We start from the raw sequence: 22943 nt of genomic DNA on the forward strand, positions 1-22943 counted from the left end.
ACTGGCAAATGTTCTACTGCTTGAGCTCCTGTTCCTCTAATATAGTGTAACGACCCTGTGTTTATAAGCGCGGAAATCGACTCTGCCGCTCGAGCATGCTTTTGCGGCACAGTCGATAGCGCGCCGGACCTCGGGCTAGGAGGTCGAGGGTTCGAGACCTGCTCCCTGCCTGTTTCATTACATTTCCGCGCTTATAAACACAGGGTCGTTACAATAATATTAGCTCAAAAGTATTGTGACGCTCCTGCAACTTTATATAAACGGTACAGCCAGACTATCCTGTCTCAACATCTGTGGTCTATGATTTACACTTTACATGGGACTGTAAGCATTTGCTTGGGGACGGTAACTATGGTGACCACTTACGTCATCGCATAGTGGCTCGCATACTCTTTATGACGTCAACTACCCTGCAAAATGCTTAGGAAACCCCGGAGTGCTGTTACCATAGATACTGGCGGGGGGAGGGGGGAGTTTAGAGGAAGCGGAAGTGTTAGCGCAGGCGGAAGTGGTACTGCCCTGAAAATCCCGAGCAGCGAACGGAGGACAGCTTGGTACTCCCATCGTTTAGAGAAAAAGCAGGATTCAAAATACAAGCTAAATGTGAGTTCACTTGCATAAGTTTGATTATATTATTATCTCCTGGGTAAGAGCGGTAATTGTGGGTTCATAATAACCCAACAATGTCTCCAATCGCTATCTGTGGCGGAAGGTGGTTTGGGGCTGGGTACAAGGATTTAGGCCGAGACGTGTGATTGAATAGCGAGCTAGAGCTCACAAGCTAGCTAGGAATTAGGTTATTGTAAACCACGTAGGGGAGATCTCAGATCTGCCCTAGGAAATATGAATCAAAATCCAAAATTGTACCGTAATGCTGATGTATATATCCACACTAGACTATGATAATTTTTTTGCAAGGCTAATGTTCCCTGCCTGGTCGTCGTGAAATCAAGACTTACAGTAGCTACCTTACCAGCGCTAGCCAGCTAATGCTAACATGACGCTATCTCCAGCTAATTTTACAAGTGAATGTACTGCAATGTACAGGTTTTTGCGATGACACTGGTGTTTAATAGCTACGAATTAAATGATATTTTCGTATATCCAACTAGCATTCAATTACTATAACTGTTGCTAGATAACGTTAGCTGGTTTGCTAACGGCAGCTTTCATATTAAAATTCCGCAAGGGAATGCGACAGAGAGGGCGTTACTAGCTCTCCAGCTCCATCTTCAATGCCGGACTGGAATCTAGCAAGCTAACGCTTTAGCGATTAGGTTGGCTACCGATTTTATAGCGCAATGCTGCAGTATTTCCGCCATGGACGTTAAATTTGACATCCGTGATCATAACTAGTTAGCGAGTATTTGCTAACGGTTGAAAGATGGTTATGTTGGAGGAAATTGTATCCATAGTAAAACACAGTGACAATTAAGACATAGCCTTGGTAATGTAGGATACCATACTGTCATAGTATACCATGTTTTTAAAATAAACTGATCTCAACTGGCGCAAGTGACACAGCCATTGTGAGCAAATCTGACTTTATCATAGTCGAAATTGATTTGAGATAACATGGCCACGAGCCGTATAACTATACATGGCCATAATAATAATACATTGGTTAAACAATAAAGCTAAGATCACCTGCTGCGTTGTCACTACTTCACGTTATTTTTTAGGGATGTATGTCCTTTGAAAACATGCCTTGCGTCTAGAGCTGGGTTTCACGTAAAAGTTATATGGTTAATTTCCTATAATGGTTGTTTAGAAGAAGAAAGTCTTCTGATTATGGCTTAAACTTTCTAGAGCCCCAATGGGGACAAATCGATATTTCTAAGAATGTTGTGTTTAAAAGATAAATTATCAGAAAACCACAATATTGGAATTTGTTTAGTTGTGGCCAATCATAATGGCCAATTTTCTCAAATATAATACCTAACATTTACCAAGCTGATCTTATATTGTCCTATGTCAGCATTATTTAGCCGTTCCGATGTGGACAAGATTTTCTTTATAACATTGAATTTGTGTTACTGTCCCAGAGAAAGGGGTTCCTTGCCTCTCACCATAGAAAAATGCTGAAAGTGTTAAAAGGTATATTTATACTGTGTTTTTGTTTTATTTTTAATTACCTTTATTTAGCTAGGCAAGTCAGTTAAGAACAAATTCTTATTTACAATGATGGCCTGTATGGCATTCCTAGAATCTTAAAATTAGGGCTAGGCAATATATCAAATTAATTCAATCAATGTCTGTATCACAAGAATCACTTTATTTTTTTATGAGCGTTTGTTCTCATGTTGTCGTTTTGTGTCTTGGCTCCTTGTGTGCTGTGCACCTTCCCATTTACACACATACACCAAGCCCTCCCCCTTGCCACTCCCAACCACAAAGATGAGATCACTTCTTTCTCTCCTTTCTTTAAGACATGAAGGTCGTCAATACAGAACATTTCAAGAACTTTGAAAGTTTATTCAAGTGCAATCGCAAGAACCATCAAGCGATATGATTAAGCTGGCTTTCATGAGGACCGCCACAGCGAAAGAAGACCCGGAGTTACTTCTGCTGCAGAGGATAAGTTCATTGGAGTTACCAGCTTCAGAAATTGCAGCCCAAATAAATGCTTCAGGGTTCAAGTAACAGACACATCTCAACATCAACTGTTCAGAGGAGACTGCGTGAATCAGACCTTAATGGTCGAATTGCTGCGAAGAAACCACTACTAAAGGAAACCAATAAGAAGAAGAGACTTGCTTGGGCCAAGAAACACGAGTAACGGACATTACACCGGTGGAAATCTGTCCTTTTGGTCTGATCTGAGTCCAAATGTGAGAATTTTGGTTCCAACTGCTGTGGCTTTGTGAGACGCAGAGTGGGTGAACGGATGATCTCCGCATGTGTGGTTACCACCGTGAAGCATGGAGGAGGTGGTGCGGGGGTGCTTTGCTGGTGACACTGTTGGTGATTTATTTAGAATTCATCTGTAACAGATGACATTCATATTCTGTTCACTTAGATAATATATTTGATGATACAGTGGTAGCAATACATGGTTGTAACATCTACCAAAAAGACAGAAATGCCAACGGAGGTGGTGTTGCTGTCTATATTCAGAACCACATTCCTGTAAACCTTAGAGGATCTAATGTTAAATACTGTTGAAGTAATATGGCTACAATTCCTCTGCCTCACCTAAAGCCCATTCTTGTGGGAAGCTGCTATAGACCACCAAGTGCTAACAGTCAGTATCTGGATAATATGTGAAATGCGTGATAATGTAAACTCAGCAAAAAAAGAAATGTCCTCACTGTCAACTGTTTATTTTCAGCAAACTAAACATGTGTAAATATTTGTATGAACATAAGATTCAACAACTGCGACATAAACAGAACAAGTTCCACAGATATGTGATTAACAGAAATGAAATAATGTGTCCCTGAACAAAGGGGGGGTCAAAAGTAACAGTCAGTATCTGGTGTGGCCACCAGCTGCATTATATACTGCAGTGCATCTCCTCCTCATGGATTGGCCAGTTCTTGCTGTGAGATGTTACCCCACTCTTTCACCAAGGCACCTGCATGTTCCCGGACATTTCTGGGGGGAATCGCCCTAGCCCTCACCCTCCGATCCAACAGGTCCCCGTTCTAGCGAAACCCCGTTCCCAGACAGGTTAAGTGTTCCTTGAATTCTAAATAAATCACTGACAGTGTCACCAGCAAAGCACCCCCACACCATTCTGTGCCTTGTCACACCACCCTGGATTACTGACCTCTGCCTGCCCTGAGCCTGCCTGCCGTTCTATACCTTTCGGACTCTGCTCTGGATTACTGACCTGTTCCGGTAGCGGAACCCCAGTCCTAGACAGGTTAACGACCATTCCACAGGTGCATATTCATGAATTGTTTATGGTTCATTGAACAAGCACAGTGTTTAAAACCTTTACAGTGAAGATCTGTGAAGATATTTGGATTTTTGCTAATTATCTTTGAAAGACAGGGTCCTGAAAAAGGGACGTTTGGTTTTTTGCTGAGTTTGTGATATGAACAGAGAAATGTATTTTCTGGGTGATTTTAAATATTGACTGGCTCTCATCAAGCTGCCCACTCAGGAAAAAACTTAAAACTGTAACCAGTGCCTGCAACTTGCATCAGTAAGTCAACCTACCAGGGTAGTTACAAACAGCACAAATTAAATCATCAACATGTGTTGATCACATTTTTACTAACACTGCAGATATTTGCTTTAAAGCAGTATCCAAATCCATAGGATGTAGTGATCACAATATAGTAGCCATATCTAGGGAAACCAAAGTTCCAAAGGCTGGGCCTAATATAGTGTATAAGAGGTCATACAATTAGTTTTGTAGTTTCATATGTTGATGTAAAGAATATTTGCTGGTCTGTGGTGTGTAATGAGAAACCAGACACTGCACTTGACGCATTTATGAAACGACTTATTCCAGTTACTAATAAGCACGCACCCATTAAGAAAATGACTGTTAAAACTGTTAAATCCCTGTGGATTGATGAGGAATTAAACATTTGTATGGTTGAGAGGGATGAGGCAAAAGGTATGGCAATTAAGTATGAAACAAAGATAAATTTATATAAAAAATAATAGTAAAAAGCTTTGGGTCACCTTAAATGAAATTTTGGGGGGAAAGGCCAACGTGGCTCCATTTATTGAAACAGATGGCTCACTCATCACGAAGCCCACTGATATTGCAAACTACTTTAATGACTTTCGTTGGCAAGATAAGCAAACTTAGGGATGACATGCCAGCAACAAACGCTGACACTACACATCCAAGTATATCGGACCATATTATGAAAGACAAGAATTGCACTTTTGAATTCCGTAAAGTCAGAGTGGAAGAGGTGAATTTTTTTTTGTCTATCAACAATGACAAGCCACCAGGGTCTGACAATCTAGATGGAAAATTACTGACGATATTGCCACTCCTATTTGCCACATCTTCAATTTAAGCTTACTAGAGAGTGTGTGCCCCCAGGCCTGGGGGGAAGCTAAAGTCATTCCGCTACCCTAGAATAGTAAAGCCCCCTTTACTGGCTCAAATAACCAACCAATCAGCCAGTTACCAACCCTTAGTAAACCTCTGGATATTTTTTGTTGACCAGATATAATGCTATTTTACAGTAAACAAATTAACAACAGAATTTAGGGAAGGGCACACAGCATGCTTATAGGGAAGGACACTCAACAAGCACAGCACTTACACAAATGACTGAATTGGCTGAGAGAAATTTATGATAAAATGATTGTGGGGGCTGTCTTGCTAGACTCCGTGCATATTTTGACATTATTGATCATAGTCTACTGCCGGAAAAACATATGTGTTATGGCTTTACACCCCCTGCTATAATGTGGATAAAGAGTTACTTGTCTAACAGAACACAGAGGGTGTTCTTTATTGGAAGCCTATCAAATATAATAGGAATTCCTCAGGGTAGCTGTTTAGGCCCCTTGTTTTTTCAATTTTTACTTACGACATGCCACTGACTTGAAGTAAAGCCAGAGTTTCTATGTATGCGGATGACTCAACATGATACATGTCAGTTACTACAGCGACTGAAATGACTGCAACACTCAACAAAGAGCTGCAGTTAGTTTGAGTGGGTATTTCTAAAACTAAAAGCATTGTATTTGTGTCAAATCGTTAACTAAACCTCAACTAAATCTTGTAATAATTAATGTGGAAATTTAGCAAATTGAGGTGACTAAACTGCTTGGAGTAACACTATATTGTAAACTGTCATGGTCAAAACATATTGCTGCAGTAGTAGCTAAGATGGGGAGAAGTCTGTCTGTAATAAAGTGATGCTCTGCCTTAACCTCTCTAGGGTATGTGGGACGGTAGCGTCCCACCTCGTCAACAGCCAGTGAAACTGCAGGGCGCCAAATTCAAAACAGAAATCCCATAATTTAAATTCCTCAAGCATACAAGTATTTTACACCATTTTAAAGCTACACTTGTTGTAAATCCAGCCAAATTGTCCGATTTCAAAAAGGTTTTACGACAAAAGCACACCAAACGATTATGTTAAGTATGAGCCAAGTCACAGAAAAAGACAGCCATTTTTCCAGCTAAAGAGAGCAGTAACAAAATGCAGAAATTGAGATAAATTTTATCACTAACCTTTGATAATCTTCATCAGATGACACTCATAGGACTTAATGTTACACAATACATGTATTTTTTGTTCGGTAAAGTTCATATTTATATCCAGAAATCTGAGTTTAGGCAAGACGCTACTGTATCACTTGGCAAAAAGCCTGAGAAAATGCAGAGCGCCAAATTAAAATTAATTACTATGAAAATTACTATAAAATCAAACTTTCATTAAATCACACTTGAAAGATACCAAATTAAAGCTACACTGGTTGTGAATCCAGCCAACATGTCAGAATTCAAATAGGCTTTTCAGCGAAAGCATACGATGCTATTATCTGAGCATAGCAATTATAGTAAACAAAAGAGAGAACATTTCAACCCAGCAGGCGCGACACAACGCAGAAATAAAATTATAATTCATGCCTTACCTTTGACGAGCTTCACAAATGGTCCTTTTTGTTCGATTAATTCCGTCGACATATATCCAAAATGTCCATTTATTTGGCGCGTTTGATCCAGAAAAACACCGGTTCCAACTTGCTCAAACGTGACGACAAAATATCTTAAAGGTTACCTGTAAACTTTGCCAAAAAATGTCAAACTACTTTTGTAATACAACTTTAGGTATTTTTTAACGTTAATAATCGATACAATTGAAGACGGGATGATATGTGTTCAATACAGGATTAAAACGATTATATTAAGTTAAAATTGGTCCTCCAATAATCGGTATCGACGTTGAAAAATCATAATCGGTCGACTTTGAGTCTCTTCACAGTCCCCAAGTCCTTAACAGACTATAGGAGGCACACAGTACATTTACATTTTACATTTTAGTCATTTAGCAGACGCTCTTATCCAGAGCGACTTACAGTAGAGTGCATACATTTTATTACATTTTACATACTGAGACAAGGATATCCCTACCGGCCAAAACATCCCTAACCCGGACGACGCTATGCCAATTGTGCGTCGCCCCACGGACCTCCCGGTTGCGGCCGGCTGCGACAGAGCCTGGGCGCGAACCCAGAGACTCTGGTGGCGCAGCTAGCACTGCGATGCAGTGCCCTAGACCACTGCGCCACCCGGGAGTTCCAGTACTACATGGAACTCTATTCCACATCAAGCAACTGACGCAAGCAGTAAAATTTGATTTAAAAAAAAAAAACACCTTATGGAACAGCGGGGACTGAATGACAATACTGAATGAACACTTATTTTAACTTAATATAATACATCAATAAAAATCAATTTAGCCTCAAATACATAATGAAACATGTTCAATTTGGTTTAAATAATGCAAAAACAAAGTGTTGGAGAAGAAAGTAAAAGTGCAATATGTGCCATGTAAAAAAGCTAACATTTAAGTTCCTTGTTCAGAACATGAGAACATATGAAAGCTGGTGGTTCCTTTTAACATGAGACTTCAATATTCCAAGGTAAAAGAGGTTTTAGGTTGTAGTTAATATCCACTGCTCAAAAAAATAAAGGGAACACTTAAACAACACAATGTAACTCCAAGTCAATCACACTTCTGTGAAATCAAACTGTCCACTTAGGAAGCAACACTGATTGACAATAAATTTCACATGCTGTTGTGCAAATGGAATAGACAAAAGGTGGAAATTATAGGCAATTAGCAAGACACCCCCAATAAAGGAGTGATTCTGCAGGTGGTGACCACAGACCACTTCTCAGTTCCTATGCTTCCTGGCAGATGTTTTGGTCACTTTTGAATGCTGGCGGTGCTTTCACTCTAGTGGTAGCATGAGACGGAGTCTACAACCCACACAAGTGGCTCAGGTAGTGCAGCTCATCCAGGATGGCACATCAATGCGAGCTGTGGCAAGAAGGTTTGCTGTGTCTGTCAGCGTAGTGTCCAGAGCATGGAGACGCTACCAGGAGACAGGCCAGTACATCAGGAGACGTGGAGGAGGCCGTAGGAGGGCAACAACCCAGCAGCAGGACCGCTACCTCCGCCTTTGTGCAAGGAGGAGCACTGCCAGAGCCCTGCAAAATGACCTCCAGCAGGCCACAAATGTGCATGTGTCAGCATATGGTCTCACAAGGGCTCTGAGGATCTCATCTCGGTACCTAATGGCAGTCAGGCTACCTCTGGCGAGCACATGGAGGGCTGTGCGGCCCCACAAAGAAATGCCACCCCACACCATGACTGACCCACCGCCAAACCGGTCATGCTGGAGGATGTTGCAGGCAGCAGAACGTTCTCCACGGCGTCTCCAGACTCTGTCACGTCTGTCACATGTGCTCAGTGTGAACCTGCTTTCATCTGTGAAGAGCACAGGTCGCCAGTGGCGAATTTGCTAATCTTGGTGTTCTCTGGCAAATGCCAAATGTCCTGCACGGTGTTGGGCTGTAAGCACAACCCCCACCTGTGGACGTCGGGCCCTCATACCACCCTCATGGAGTCTGTTTCTGACCGTTTGAGCAGACACATGCACATTTGTGGCCTGCTGGAGGTCATTTTGCAGGGCTCTGGCAGTGCTCCTCCTTGCACAAAGGCGGAGGTAGCGGTCCTGCTGCTGGGTTGTTGCCCTCCTACGGCCTCCTCCACGTCTCCTGATGTACTGGCCTGTCTCCTGGTAGCGTCTCCATGCTCTGGACACTACGCTGACAGACACAGCAAACCTTCTTGCCACAGCTCGCATTGATGTGCCATCCTGGATGAGCTGCACTACCTGAGCCACTTGTGTGGGTTGTAGACTCCGTCTCATGCTACCACTAGAGTGAAAGCACCGCCAGCATTCAAAAGTGACCAAAACATCAGCCAGGAAGCATAGGAACTGAGAAGTGGTCTGTGGTCACCACCTGCAGAATCACTCCTTTATTGGGGGTGTCTTGCTAATTGTCTATAATTTCCACCTTTTGTCTATTCCATTTGCACAACAGCATGTGAAATTTATTGTCAATCAGTGTTGCTTCCTAAGTGGACAGTTTGATTTCACAGAAGTGTGATTGACTTGGAGTTACATTGCGTTGTTTAAGTGTTCCCTTTATTTTTTTGAGCAGTGTATTATAGAAAGAAGATAGGAATCCAATGAATGAAGGAACGTGTAACGCCCCACCCAGCAGACTGTCGACCAATCGCGTTCACTTTGTCAGTCAGTGTATATGTTGAGAAACGTGCCTATTTTCCTCAAAAGTACGTAATGTCACCATTCCAAAGCTATACGATACTATAGATAGCGAGTACTTTTCTCATATCTCGGTAAAGATTTGTAATTTTGTATTCTTGTTGCCAAAATGTGTGCTAATGTTGGGTTTTTGAGCTAATAACCAATAGATTCCCATTCACTGCTTGAAGGAGAGTGCTTCTTGTCCCAGAATTTCCCAGAATGCACTGCGCAGCCCGTTGACGTAGCATGGGCAACGTTTCCCATCTCCTCAAAAGTATATCTACCATTGTGAATGTTAGACCACTCTGTAAGGCACATTGATCTGCTGGTTGAACATGGTGAGATTGTAGACTCCTAAATTGATAGCTGTAAAATTGCCTAAAACTACACTAACTGATATTGTCTTTGGTATTATTTTGTGTAGTTACGTTTGATAGCTACCTAGCCAGCCAGCCCATAGAGAGAGCATTTGCATTGTGGATTTTGTTGTCGACTTGAGCTTCAACAGATTTCAAAAAGCGATTTTCCAAGTTGCTACCAACCTTATTATAACGCCAAAATGAAACATTTGTTCACAAAAAATATTGTTCTCACAGCTTTGGGCCAGTCCCTGAGCTGACAAGGTAAAAATCTGTCATTCTGCCCCTGAGCAAGGCAGTTAGCCCACTGTTCCCTGGGCGCCGAAGACCACTGTTGGACCACTGGTTAGGGCGTAGTTTCTATCTATTTTAATTTAACTAGGCAAGTCAGTTAAGAACAAATTCTTATTTTACAATGATGGCCTAACCCGGACGACACTGGGCCAATTGTGCTATGGGACTCCTGATCACGTCCGGTTGTGATACAGTCCGGGATCGAACCTAGTGATGCCTAGCAATGAGATGCAGTGCATTAGATCGCTGTACCACTCGGGAGCCATGGGACATTGTCAGATGGCAGCCAAGTGCAAGGGGGAAAAATTGCATGTCCTCAAAACTGCTTATAACAAACTTTGATAGTGAAATTCTAACAACCACAGTGTTTTGAATATACTTATTAAAGAAAAGTCAAGGATGGGGGGACATGACTTTGAAAATGGCAGAATAATTAACATCTTAAATTCATATGACCTCTAAATGATGCTCTCTGAGTTTAGTTGTCTATGATTAGTCTCTCCTCGGTCATCTTTCAAATACCCACGTGATGTTGTATGCTCCTGCAAACCAATGAGTAGATGGGGGAGGTGGGACGTCCAGCGTGTCAAGTGTCTCAAAAAGAGACAAGTTGTATTTTATCGTTTGGCTACGCATACGCTCGTTCAGGCCTGTGAGCGGTGTGGGTGAAATGGTTGAATAACATGTACACTACCAGTCAAAAGTTTGGACACATACTCATTCAAGGGTTTTTCTTAATTGTTATTATTTTCTACATTGTAGAATAATAGTGAAGACATCAAAACTATGAAATAACACATTAAATCCTGTAGTAACCAAAAAAGTGTTCAACAAATCCAAATATATTTTAGATAATTCAAAGTAGCCACCCTTTGCCTTGATGACAGTTTTGCACAATCTTGGCATTCTCTCAACCAGCTTCCCCTGGAATACTTTTCCAACAGTCTTGAAGGAGTTCCCACATATGCTGAGCACTTGTTGGCTGCTTTTCCTTCACTCTGCGGTCCAACTCATCCCAAACCATCTCAATTGGGTTGAGGTCGGGTGATTGTGGAGGCCAGGGCATGCATCTGATGCAGCACTCCATCACTTTTTTTCTTGGTCAAATATCCCTTATACAGCCTGGAGGTGTGTTCGGTCATTGCCCTGTTGGAAAACAAATGATAGTCCCACGAAGCGCAAATTAGATGGGATGGCATATCACTGCAGAATGCTGTGGTAGCCATGCTGGTTAAGTGTGCCTTGAATTCTAAATAAATTAAGAATATTGTCACCAGCAAAGCACCATCACACCACCACCTCAATGCTTCATGGTGGAAACCACACATGTGGAGATCATCCGTTCACCTACTCTGCGTCTCAGAAAGACACGATGGTTAGAACCAAAAATCTCTAATTTGGACACATCAGGCCAAAGGAGATTTTCACCTGTCTATTGTCCATTTGCTCTCTTATTATTGGTGTCCTTTAGTAGTGGTTTCTTTGCAGCAATTCGACCATGAAGGCCTGATTCACGCAGTCTCCTCTGAACAGTTGATGTTGAGATGTCTGTTACTTGAACTCCGTGAAGCATTTATTTGGGCTGCAATTTCTGAGGCTGGTAACTCTAATGAACTTATCCTCTGCAGCAGAGGTAACTCTGGGTCTTGATGGAAGATGGGTTTTTGCGACTGCACTTGAAGAAATGTTCCGTATTAACTGACCTTTACCAAATAGAGCTATCTTCTGTATATCACCCCTACCTTGTCACAACATAAATGCTTGGCTCAAACGTATTAAGGAAGAAAAAAATTCCACAAATTGACTTAACAAGGCACACCTGTTAATTGAAATGCATTCCAGGTGACTACTTCATGAAGCTGGTTGAGAGAATGCCAAGTGTGTGCAAAGCTGTCATCAAGACAAAGGGTGGCTACTTTGAATAATCTTAAATAAAAAATATATTTGGATTTGTTCAACACTTTTTTGGTTACTACATATGTGTTATTTCATAGTTTTGATGTCTTCACTATTATTCTACAATTGTAGAAAATAGTAAAAATGTGGCCTCCCGAGTGGCGCAGTGGTCTAAGGCACTGCATCGCACCACACACTGCACCACACATTGGTGTGGCTGGTTCCGGGTTAAGCGGGCATTGTATCAAGAAGCAGTGTGGCTTGGTTTGGTCTCGACCTACGCCTTTCCCAAGTCCGTACGGGAGTTGCAACGATGAGACAAGACTGTAACTACCAATTGGACACCACGAAATTGGGGAGAAAAAGGGTTAAAAGTACAAACAAAAAATCAAGTTAAACCATCGAATGAGTAGGTGTCCAAACTTTTGACTGGTACATTTATTTTGCAACGCTCGTGCACGGAATGTGGCCGCTGTGGTTTGCATGTAAGGGAATAGTTCCTGACTGGTATCTGAAAAGTTTTATGATGCTTATTAATCAATTTGATCATGTAGCCTATTGAATACTCAGTGATTTTCCATTTGAAGAACACTTGCAGGTTTTGGGTCAGTTCCATTTAAATTCAGTCTTGCTTGCTTTTCAGTTTACTTCCAGAATTAACTGAATTGAAATGGAATTGACCCCAACCCGGACACACAGACATCTCTGGACATGCTATCGGGTTTTCTTTATATCTGTATATTAATGCATATTTAAAAATCCTAATCATTATCAGTCAGAAATGAGGCACTCCCTTAGCTGAGAGAGACATCTGTGCTAATAGGCTATTGGTTTGTTAGACATTTTATTACGCCTAATTACTGAGTATTCAATAGGCTACATGATAAAACTGATTAATAAAATCAGAACATTAAAAAACTTTTCAGGACCCACAGAGGTGCACATTAATGTTCTAGCCCAGCACAAGCACACCAGATGCATCTAATCGGGTCTGTTAGTATATGACTAGATCAAAAATGTTCATCCCCTTGGGTCCACAGTACTAGGATTGTAGAATGGGTAACCTCATACTTCCTAACACTACTAATAACTGTTGCTTGGTGTGACTATGACCACAATAACTCTGTGCCATTTCACAGCCTCGACATGGACAAGAACGACCTGGTACAGAAGGCTAAGCTGGCCGAGCAGGCCGAACGCTATGACGACATGGCGGCGGCGATGAAAGCGGTGACGGAGCAGGGCGGCGAGCTCTCCAACGAGGAGCGCAACCTGCTGTCGGTGGCCTACAAGAATGTGGTGGGGGCGCGTCGCTCCTCCTGGCGCGTCATCTCCAGCATCGAGCAGAAGACCGAGGGCAACGAGAAGAAGCAGCAGATGGCCCGTGAATACCGCGAGAAGATTGAGGCCGAGCTGCAGGACATCTGCAAGGATGTGCTGGTGAGAGAGCGAGAGCTTGCTAGTTTGGCCATCGCTTTTAAAGGAGTCCCTTGATGCTATGGGGACGGGGTGATATAATGTGACACTGGGGCTAGAGTTAGATTCATTTAGAGTCCAGGCAATTTGGGAATGTGGTTGGAAGTGGAAATTGTACAGGGAAAATGCCCTATTTACACAACAAGCATTTTTCATTTAGCGTGAATGTGAGCTGGAATGAATTTGACACCAAAGCAAGGTTGCAGAGCATCTATTTTTGGTTAATCTTTTGTTTGGTCCTGTGTGTTGAAAGAGTGGAGTTGACTGACACCCAATCAACCCCTTTTCTTGGTTTTAGGCACTCCTCGACAATTACCTCATTGCCAATGCGACTCAGGCAGAAAGCAAGGTGTTCTACCTTAAAATGAAAGGTGACTACTACAGATATCTGTCTGAGGTGGCATCTGGAGACTCAAAGAAGAGTAAGTAGATCTCTGTTCTGAGGAAGCTTCCGAGTCACACTGTTGCCAAGAACCCATGATCGTTAATTGGCCACTTTTCCTCAGCCTCTGATTATCATGGAAATAAGCAAAACCTATATTTTTATAATCTGCTGCTTGCAGTGCTTTTTAAGGCTTAAGTGGTATCATCACTGGCCTGATTTGATGTCCACAGTACATAATATCTAGACAATGTTCAATCAGTATCCATTATACAGGAGATGCTCTGTGAAATGAAACATTAATTCTCTTCAACAAAAGCATGATGAGTGAATGGTGTTAATTCATTGGGCTTCTTCTCTCACCATCACAGCCACAGTGGAGAACTCCCAGCAGGCCTACCAGGAGGCATTTGACATCAGCAAGAAGGACATGCAGCCGACACACCCCATCAGGCTGGGCCTCGCTCTCAACTTTTCCGTCTTCTATTATGAGATCCTCAACTCCCCCGAGCAGGCCTGCAGTTTGGCGAAGGCGGTGGGGCACCGTTATACTCTCACACGCATTCCACCATCACACTGCAGTGCCTGCGTGATACAGACACGCCCCTCCTGCTCAGATTTTTTACACAAACCTGCTCTTTAACACCGGTGCTTGTGCTGTTGGCGTTTGCCAAATATTTAAATGAAAAAATAGACTATTGTGATGGTGCTGTGTCATCTGGAGTACCAAGCTTTGTCAATTGGTAAAGTGTTTTGGAGGCATTTTATTTTGTGGTATTCTGGGCCTTATAAAACATGTTTTTTTTTACCCCCTTCCATATACCTGTTTTCCCTATAGGCTTTCGATGAAGCGATCGCCGAGCTTGACACCTTGAACGAGGACTCTTACAAAGACAGCACCTTGATCATGCAGCTACTAAGGGACAATCTCACTGTAAGTACTTACAGCCAATATGCGCCTTGCCAATGTCATGCCATTCAAATGCATTATCGTTCGATAGACTTGGAACTGAATGCCTCGAGTGTATGAATCCAATGTTTTTTTTGTTTTTTTCCCTCTGCAGCTGTGGACATCAGAAAACCAGGGTGACGAGGGGGATGGCGGCGAAGGGGAGAACTAAAGGCGTTGCACATCACTGTTAATCCACCCACACTATTCTTTCTTTATTTTACACATATACAGCTCATACATCCCTGCTCCATCCAGCCCCCTCCCTTTCTGTATGACAAGCAGCATGAATTGTACCTGACCTACCAGTTGTGCCCTTTCTCAGATATGCTCAGTTGTTAACAAGCAGAGTATTGTTTTGTGAGGATAAAAGAAAAATACATTTACCTGGTTGAGTGGCAAGGCCATTCGCCCCCCCCCCCCCCCCCCCTTTGATTCTCTCCTAACATTTCATAAAGATATGTTCTTTCACCTAGCAAGATATGCATTGATAGTATCCTTTTTTGCTTTGCTAGTGTACTGGCGATTGCTGGTTTTTATTCAAAAAGGTCATTAAACTGTCCGTTTATTTTCAACAAACACTGTGATGCTTAGTTTTTCTCCACATAATCACAAATTCTGGTCGCTAAAATTCAGTACTGTATGTAGCAGTGCAATTCTGCTGTGGCCTCATAGAGAATGGTAGAAGAGGTTGTATTGTGACACTGACTAACATGCATATTGCTGTGTATTGTACATTTTATTTTGGATCTGGAACTAAAATGAATACAAGGGACTCTAGGTTTTGCCATTCAATGTATGTCCAGCTGAAAAGGAAAAAAAACATTCCATTAGAACCTAACATTAAAGGTAGACTCAGCGAAATAACGTTGCCACACGCAGCACTGCAGATATTGAGATGAGCAAGACTTTGGTCTTACACGGTCACACAGTATCTGTGCATGCGCACAGGTTTGCTTCACATTGTTTGTGTGGTAGGTACGAGACCAAAACAGAGTAAAAGTTGAGCTCCCACTTCAGCGCTCTTAGTTGCAGAAATAGACCCACTATGCTGTTAACTTTCTGCATCGATGTCATTTCGCTGAGTCTACCTTCAAGATGTTATACATTTTTGTTGAACAAACCGGAGCATTCTCCTAATGTTATGTACTAGAACATTTGACATAAAGGTGCTGTTTGACATTAGTATAATGATACTATTTTGTTCTTAAATGTTACTTTTTTGCTTTGCCTAATAGTGACTCGCACATTGGTTCAAAACTGTAAATTGTAAACCCTTTTAAAGTACATTTAAATCTCTTAAATTGTGTTGTTAACCTGCTTGCAAAGAAACACCTTAAAGCTGTTTTACGTTGAACTTTTATATATTGGTTATTAAAGCCTATCTTGAAGGCCTTATGCTGACAGTCCCAACTGACCAGTCAAAAGTTAGATATCATTTCATAAAGGAAACGATATCTAAGAATTCATGCTCTTGCCCACGAAGAGTGTGTAAGCAAGTCCCCTAATGTAAGTTGTGTCATAGTCGGAGATGGCATTGATGCTTTAGTTTCGTGTATCTCCAGACTTAAGTCTGGAGTCTATCAGAGGAGACCATATTGTAGTGGAATGCGGTCAGTGGATGGGTTAGATTCTGGAGTAGTGCAAGGAACTTGAAGAAGTAGCTGAATTCACTCAGTGTCACAATACTTTGTCATCACCATAACATTCCACTTAGGTGTTGAATTCATCTGGTTCAGTCTTGCTGAAGACAATGTTTCATGCACTGAAGAAAAATCTCCCCGTTAGCTGAATAAATGGCAGTTATTCTACGCTTAATTTAAAAAATGCAGTAGTGAATGTGGAACCGAGCCTGTCTGTATATCTGGTATCTCCAATTGCTTTGTTTTTACTGACCAGTATTCTGCCTAAAGTTTGCTTCTGTGATGGTTTATATTGCTTAGCACGCACGTGGTTGTGAAAATTTTGAATAGCATTAAAACAAAAATACACAAAAAAAACAACCCCTGGTTATTGACGTAATACTAGATTTGTATGTCTTTTAAAACAGTTCTAGTTTCACCCTACATGTTATCAGGAAAGTGTAAAAGACAATTTAAAGTGAAATAAAAGTTTTATCAGTTCCAAATTGTCCTGTTTTGTTTTTGTAACGAGTGGTTTGTCTGACAGAGTTAAACACTCCCGCATACATTTTTACTTAGTCTGATAAGCATTATTTAATGTTCAATTAAAACAGGCTACTTATTTAGTTGACAGAAATTGCACGACACCTCAAAGGCTGCATTTTCACTGGCACTTACAGCTCAAATCTGATATTTTTTTCACTGATTGGTCAAAAGAACAATTAGTGTAAAAAATGTCAAATGGGCTGCCTGTGTAAATGCAGCCAAAGAAGATTCAATCAGATCAAGCATTAACCGGATAGCCAACACCCACATAGCTGATGTTTTGGCAGTGTCGAATGTGTAACTGCATTGGAGCTGTCAAATTGGTGAGAAGCTGCTCTTGATCCTTGTCATTAAGCCACACCTTCCTGCTCGCATTAGATGTTCAGAATGAGAAAGTGTAGGCTATATACACTGCTCAAAAAAATAAAGGGAACACTTAAACAACACAATATAACTCCAAGTCAATCACACTTCTGTGAAATCAAACTGTCCACTTAGGAAGCAACACTGATTGACAATAAATTTCACATGCTGTTGTGCAAATGGAATAGACAAAAGGTGGAAATTATAGGCAATTAGCAAGACAACCCCAATAAAGGAGTGGTTCTGCAGGTGGTGACCACAGACCACTTCTCAGTTCCTATGCTTCCTGGCTGATGTTTTGGTCACTTTTGAATGCTGGCGGTGCTTTCACTCTAGTGGTAGCATGGCGGCGACGATGCACATTTGTGGCCTGCTGGAGGTCATTTTGCAGGGCTCTGGCAGTGCTTCTCCTTGCACAAAGGCGGAGGTAGCGGTCCTGCTGCTGGGTTGTTGCCCTCCTACGGCCTCCTCCACGTCTCCTGATGTACTGGCCTGTCTCCTGGTAGCGCCTCCATGCTCTGGACACTATGCTGACAGACACAGCAAACCTTGCCACAGCTCGCATTGATGTGCCATCCTGGATGAGCTGCACTACCTGAGCCACTTGTGTGGGTTGTAGACTCCGTCTCATGCTACCACTAGAGTGAAAGCACCGCCAGCATTCAAAAGTATTTTTTTGAGCAGTGTAGAAATGACGCTTAAATTTGAAATGATGAACGAGGATTTCTATCAACCTAATTGAGGAGTAGATTAGGCCTACAAGTCGCATTCCACTGTTCGAACTTGTGAACAAGGCTGCATGGGATTGCTCTTAATGCGACTCCGTGCAGCCAATGGCAATGTCCACTTTAGGTATAATGCCAGGAGCTGCTTTTGGATTTGACAGCTCTAGCGCAGCTCACCTTTGACACTGCGAAAACAACCGCTATGCTGATGTCTGAAAGCGGATCTGATTGAATAGGGCACTTAATCTATTCCTCAGGCGTTCTACTTTCATTTGGTCCTTTCTATAATGGGCTCTTGAATTAGGCTACATAGTATTGCACACAACCTAGAAATTGAAATGAAGCATCAGGGCACTAGATACATCCTGAAGTGCAGTCATTGACCACAATGAAGATAAATGGGGGAAATTGTTATTTTGCTATACCAACAAAAGATTGCCAAATATCAAAATTGATTGAATAGCCCCAGGAATGGACCAGCAGTTCTGAGGATGGGCTTCCCCTTGAGATTGAGTCATTTCTGTGGGGCTCCCTCTTTGAAGTCTGGTTACTCTCATGGATTTTTCCTATTTAGGGAGTTTTACCGTTCAACTCCCCAACACTGCTTATTTCCTATGGGATCATCATGGCACTTGCTTTCTCTTTAAAATTAAATGTTGTGATAGGCCAACCATGAACCCAGTATAGTATGTACCTTGCATTATTTGACAGCATTTTTTTTTTTTAAAGGTTTGAGGGGTTAGTTGGGGAAAACAGGGCAGTGGGTCATGAGATATGCAGTTGAAGATAAAATAAACAAAAATAAAAAACACAGCTGAAAATAATTTAGTCAGCGAACCTAAAATTAAGAAAATCTGCATAGTTTCCCCACAGTTAAGTGGCTTACAGTATTATTATATAGATTTTCAACTTCTGAGAACAAGAACCAATCAGCATAAAGTGGCTTGGCTGACCACTCTTGACAGTTACACTATCAAGCAACTTCAAATGGATAGCTTCAAATAAATAATGTATTTTCTCTCAATTTAATTCCTACTACTACATAGCCTATTTGATACATCTCATACATTATTCACATTAGCATGCATGTAGAAATGTTATGGCGTATACCCTTAGTGACCTGGAATTGGGTGACATAGCCAGCCTATGATTAAACCTTAAAGTGCAACTCCACAACTTTTCAACATTATATTAGTTATCTCCAGCATCTACATACACCCTATATACAGAAGTATGTGGACACCCCTTCAAATTGGTGGATTCAGCTATATACAAAAGTATGTGGACACCCCTTCAAATTAGTGGATTCAGCTATTTCAGCCACACCCGTTGCTGACAGGTGTATAAAATCGAGCACACAGCCATGCAATCTCCATAGACAGCCATGCAATCTTCATTGTTTTATTTCACTGTAGAGCCCTCAGTCCCGCTCAAAATGCCTTAGATGGCTCTTTTGTCCCACCCCACACTCATGCGGAAACCTCACCTAGGTTAACTGACGCCTCCAGAGACAACCTCTCTTATCGTCACCCAACGCATAGGTTTACCTCCACTGTACTCACATCCTACCATACCCCTGTACAGTACATTATGCCTTGAATCTATTCTACCATGCCCAGAAATCTGCTCCTTTAATTCTCTGTTCCAAATGCACTAGACAAGCAGTTCTTATAGCCTTTAGCCGTACCCTTATCCGACTCCTCTGTTCCTCTGGTGATGTAGAGGTAAACCCAGGCCCTGTAGCCCCTAGTACTACACCTACTCCCCAGGCGCTATCATTTGTTGACTTCTGTAACCGTAAAAGCCTTGGTTTCTTGCATGTTAACATCAGAAGCCTCCTCCCTAAGTTTGTTCTATTCACTGCTTTAGCAAAGTCCGCCAACCCTGATGTCCTAGCCGTGTCTGAATCCTGGCTTAGGAAGGCCACCAAGCTCAAGGTACTAAACAATATCATAACCACCATTGACAAAAGACAATACTGTGCAGCCGTCTTCATCGACCTGGCCAAGGCTTTCGACTCTGTCAATCACCGCATTCTTATCGGCAGCCTCAACAGCCTTGGTTTCTCAAATGACTGCCTCGCCTGGTTCAGAGAGTTCAGTGTGTCAAATCGGAGGGCCTGTTGTCCGGACCTCTGGCAGTCTCTATGGGGGTGCCCCAGGGTTCAATTTTCGGGACCACTTTTTTCTCTGTATACATCAATGATGTCGCTCTTGCTGCTGGTGATTCTCTGATCCACCTCTACGCAGACGACACCATTCTGTATACTTCTGGCCCTTCTTTGGACACTGTGTTAACAAACCTCCAGACAAGCTTCAATGCCATACAACTCTACTTCCGTGGCCTCCAACTGCTCTTAAATGCAAGTAAAACTAAGTGCATGCTTTTCAACCGACTGCTTCCCGCATCCTCCCACCCGAGTAGCATCACTACTCTGGACGTTTCTTAGAATATGTGGACAACTACAAACACCCAGGTGTCTGGTTAGACTGCAAACTCTCCTTCCAGACTCACATCAAGCATCTCCAATCCAAAATTAAATCTAGAATCGGCTTCCAATGTCGCAACAAAGCATCCTTCACTCATGCTGCTGCTCCAGTTTCAACTGTTCTGCCTGCGGCTATGGAACCCTGACCTGTTCACCGGACGTGCTACCTGTCCCAGACCTGCTGTTTTCAACTCTCTAGAGACAGCAGGAGCGGTAGAGATACTCTTAATGATCGGCTATGAAAAGCCAACTGACATTTACTCCTGAGGTGCTGACTTGCTGCACCCTCGACAACTACTGTGATTATTATTATTTGACCATGCTGGTCATTTATGAACATTTGAACATCTTGGCCATGTTCTGTTATAATCTCCACCCGGCACAGCCAGAAGAGGGCTGGCCAGCCCTCATAGCCTGGTTCCTCTCTAGGTTTCTTCCTAGGTTTTGGCCTTTCTAGGGAGTTTTTCCTAGCCACCGTGCTTCTACACCTGCATTGCTTGCTGTTTGGGGTTTTAGGCTGGGTTTCTGTACAGCACTTTGAGATATCAGCTGATGTAAGAAGGGCTATATAAATAAATTTGATTTGATGCTGCCAAGCATACCCTCGTAAAACTGACTATCCCTCCGATCCTTGACTTCGGCGATGTCATTTACAAAATAGCCTCCAACACTCTATTCAGCAAATTGGATGCAGTCTATCAAAGTGCCATCCATTTTGTCACCAAAGCCCCATATACTACCCACCACTGCGACCTGTATGCTCTCGTTGGCTGGCCCTCGCTTCATATTCGTCGCCAAACCCACTGGCTCCAGGTCATCTATAAGTCTTTGCTAAGTAAAGCCCTGTCTTATCTCAGCTCACTGGTCACCATAGCAGCACCCACCCGTAGCACGCGCTCCAGCAGGTTTATTTCACTGGTCACCCCCAAAACCAACTCCCAAAGCCTTTCCTTCCAATTCTCTGCTGCCAATGACTGGAACAAATTGCAAAAATCACTGAAGCTGGAGACTCATATTGCTAGGTAAAGCCCCGTTTTATCTCAGCTCACTGGTCACCATTGCAGCACCCACCCGTAGCACGCGCTCCAGCAGGTATATTTCACTGGTCACCCCCCAAGCCAACTCCCAAAGCCTTTCCTTCCAATTCTCTGCTCCCAATGACTGGAACGAATTGCAAAAATCACTGAAGCTGGAGACTCATATCTCCCTCACTAACTTTAAGCATCAGCTGTCAGAGCAGCTTACAGATCATTGCACCTGTACATAGCCCATTTGTAAATAGCCCACCCAACTACCTCATCCCCATATTGTTATTATTTTTGTTGTTGCGCCTTTGCACCCCAGTATCTCTACTTGCACATTCATCTTCTGCTCATCCATCACTCCCATGTTTAATTGCTAAATTGTAATTATTTCACCACTATGGCCTATTTATTGCCTTACCTCCCTAATCTTACTTCATTTGCACACACTGTATATAGACTTTTCTATTGTGTTATTGACTGTACGTTTGTTTATTCCATGTGTAACTCTGTGTTGTTTGTGTCGCACTGCTTTGCTTTATCTTGGCCAGTTCGCAGTTGTAAATGAGAACTTGTTCTCAACTGGCCTACCTGGTTAAATAAAGGTGAAATGAAAAAAATTAAAAGACACATTGGTAGTAGAATGGCCTGTATTGAAGAACTCTGTGACCAACGTGGCACCGCCATAGGATGCCACCTTTCAAACAAGTCAGTTCCTCAAATTTCTACCCTGCTAGAGCTGCCCTGGTCAACTGTAAGTGCTGTTATTATAAAGTGGAAACATTTAGGTGCAACAACGGCACAGCCGCGAAGTGGTAGGCCTCACAAACTCACAGAACAGGACAGCCGAATGCTAAAGCACGTAAAAATCATATGTTCTCGGTTGCAACACTCACTACAGAGTTCCAAACTGCCTCTGGAAGCAACGTCAAGAAGAACAAGAACTGTTCAACGGGAGCTTCATGAAATGGGTTTCCATGGCCGAGCAGCCGCACACAAGCCTATGATCACCATGCGCAATGTCAAGCGTCGGCTGGAGTGGTGTAAAGCTCGCCACCATTGGACTCTGGAGAAGTGGAAACGCGTTCTATGGAATGATTAATCACGCTTCACCATCTGGTAGTCGGATGAAAGAATCTGGGTTCGGTGGATGCCAGGAGAACACTACCTGCCCGACTGCATAGTGCCAACTGCAAAGTTTGGTGGAGGAGGAATAATGGTCTGGGGCTGTTTTTCATGGTTCGGGCTAGCCCCCTTAATTCCAGTGAAGGGGAATCTTAACGCTACAGCATACAATGACATTCAAGACAATTCTGTGCTTCCAACTTTGTGACAGTTTGGGGAAGGCTCTTTCCTGTTTCAGTATGACAATGCCCCTGAGTATAATGCGATGTCCACACAGAAATGGTTTGTCAAGATCAGTGTGGAAGACCTTGACTGGCCTACACAGAGCACTGATGTCAACCCCATCGAACACCTTTGGAATGGATTGCAACACCAACAGTGAGACAGGCCTAATCGCCCAACATCACTACCCGACCTCACTAA

The 22943-nt window shown here is 42.5% G+C and overlaps 1 protein-coding gene across 1 annotated transcript; it reads left to right on the plus strand.

Annotated features, from left to right (window-relative positions):
- The first annotated feature begins 474 nt into the window (after window positions 1–474).
- On the plus strand, window positions 475–16752 carry LOC120064964 (14-3-3 protein beta/alpha-1-like). The gene is made up of 6 exons (XM_039015576.1): window positions 475–603; window positions 12962–13262; window positions 13597–13720; window positions 14052–14215; window positions 14519–14614; window positions 14745–16752. The coding sequence occupies exons 2-6, from the start codon at window positions 12969–12971 to the stop codon at window positions 14799–14801; spliced, it is 735 nt and encodes a 244-aa protein (XP_038871504.1). The 5' UTR covers window positions 475–603; window positions 12962–12968; the 3' UTR covers window positions 14802–16752.
- Window positions 16753–22943: the final 6191 nt, after the last annotated feature.

The sequence above is a fragment of the Salvelinus namaycush genome, chromosome 20 (genome assembly GCF_016432855.1).
Source record: "Salvelinus namaycush isolate Seneca chromosome 20, SaNama_1.0, whole genome shotgun sequence".
Taxonomy (NCBI): domain Eukaryota; kingdom Metazoa; phylum Chordata; class Actinopteri; order Salmoniformes; family Salmonidae; genus Salvelinus; species Salvelinus namaycush.

Bases quoted from the DNA above. Each gene is read 5' to 3' on its own strand.
- LOC120064964 (XM_039015576.1), top strand. From the start codon at position 12,969: ATGGACAAGAACGACCTGGTACAGAAGGCTAAGCTGGCCGAGCAGGCC. The intron at 13,721-14,051 runs GTAAGTAGATCT...TCACCATCACAG, and splicing joins ATCTGGAGACTCAAAGAAGA to CCACAGTGGAGAACTCCCAG. The intron at 14,615-14,744 runs GTAAGTACTTAC...TTCCCTCTGCAG, and splicing joins TACTAAGGGACAATCTCACT to CTGTGGACATCAGAAAACCA.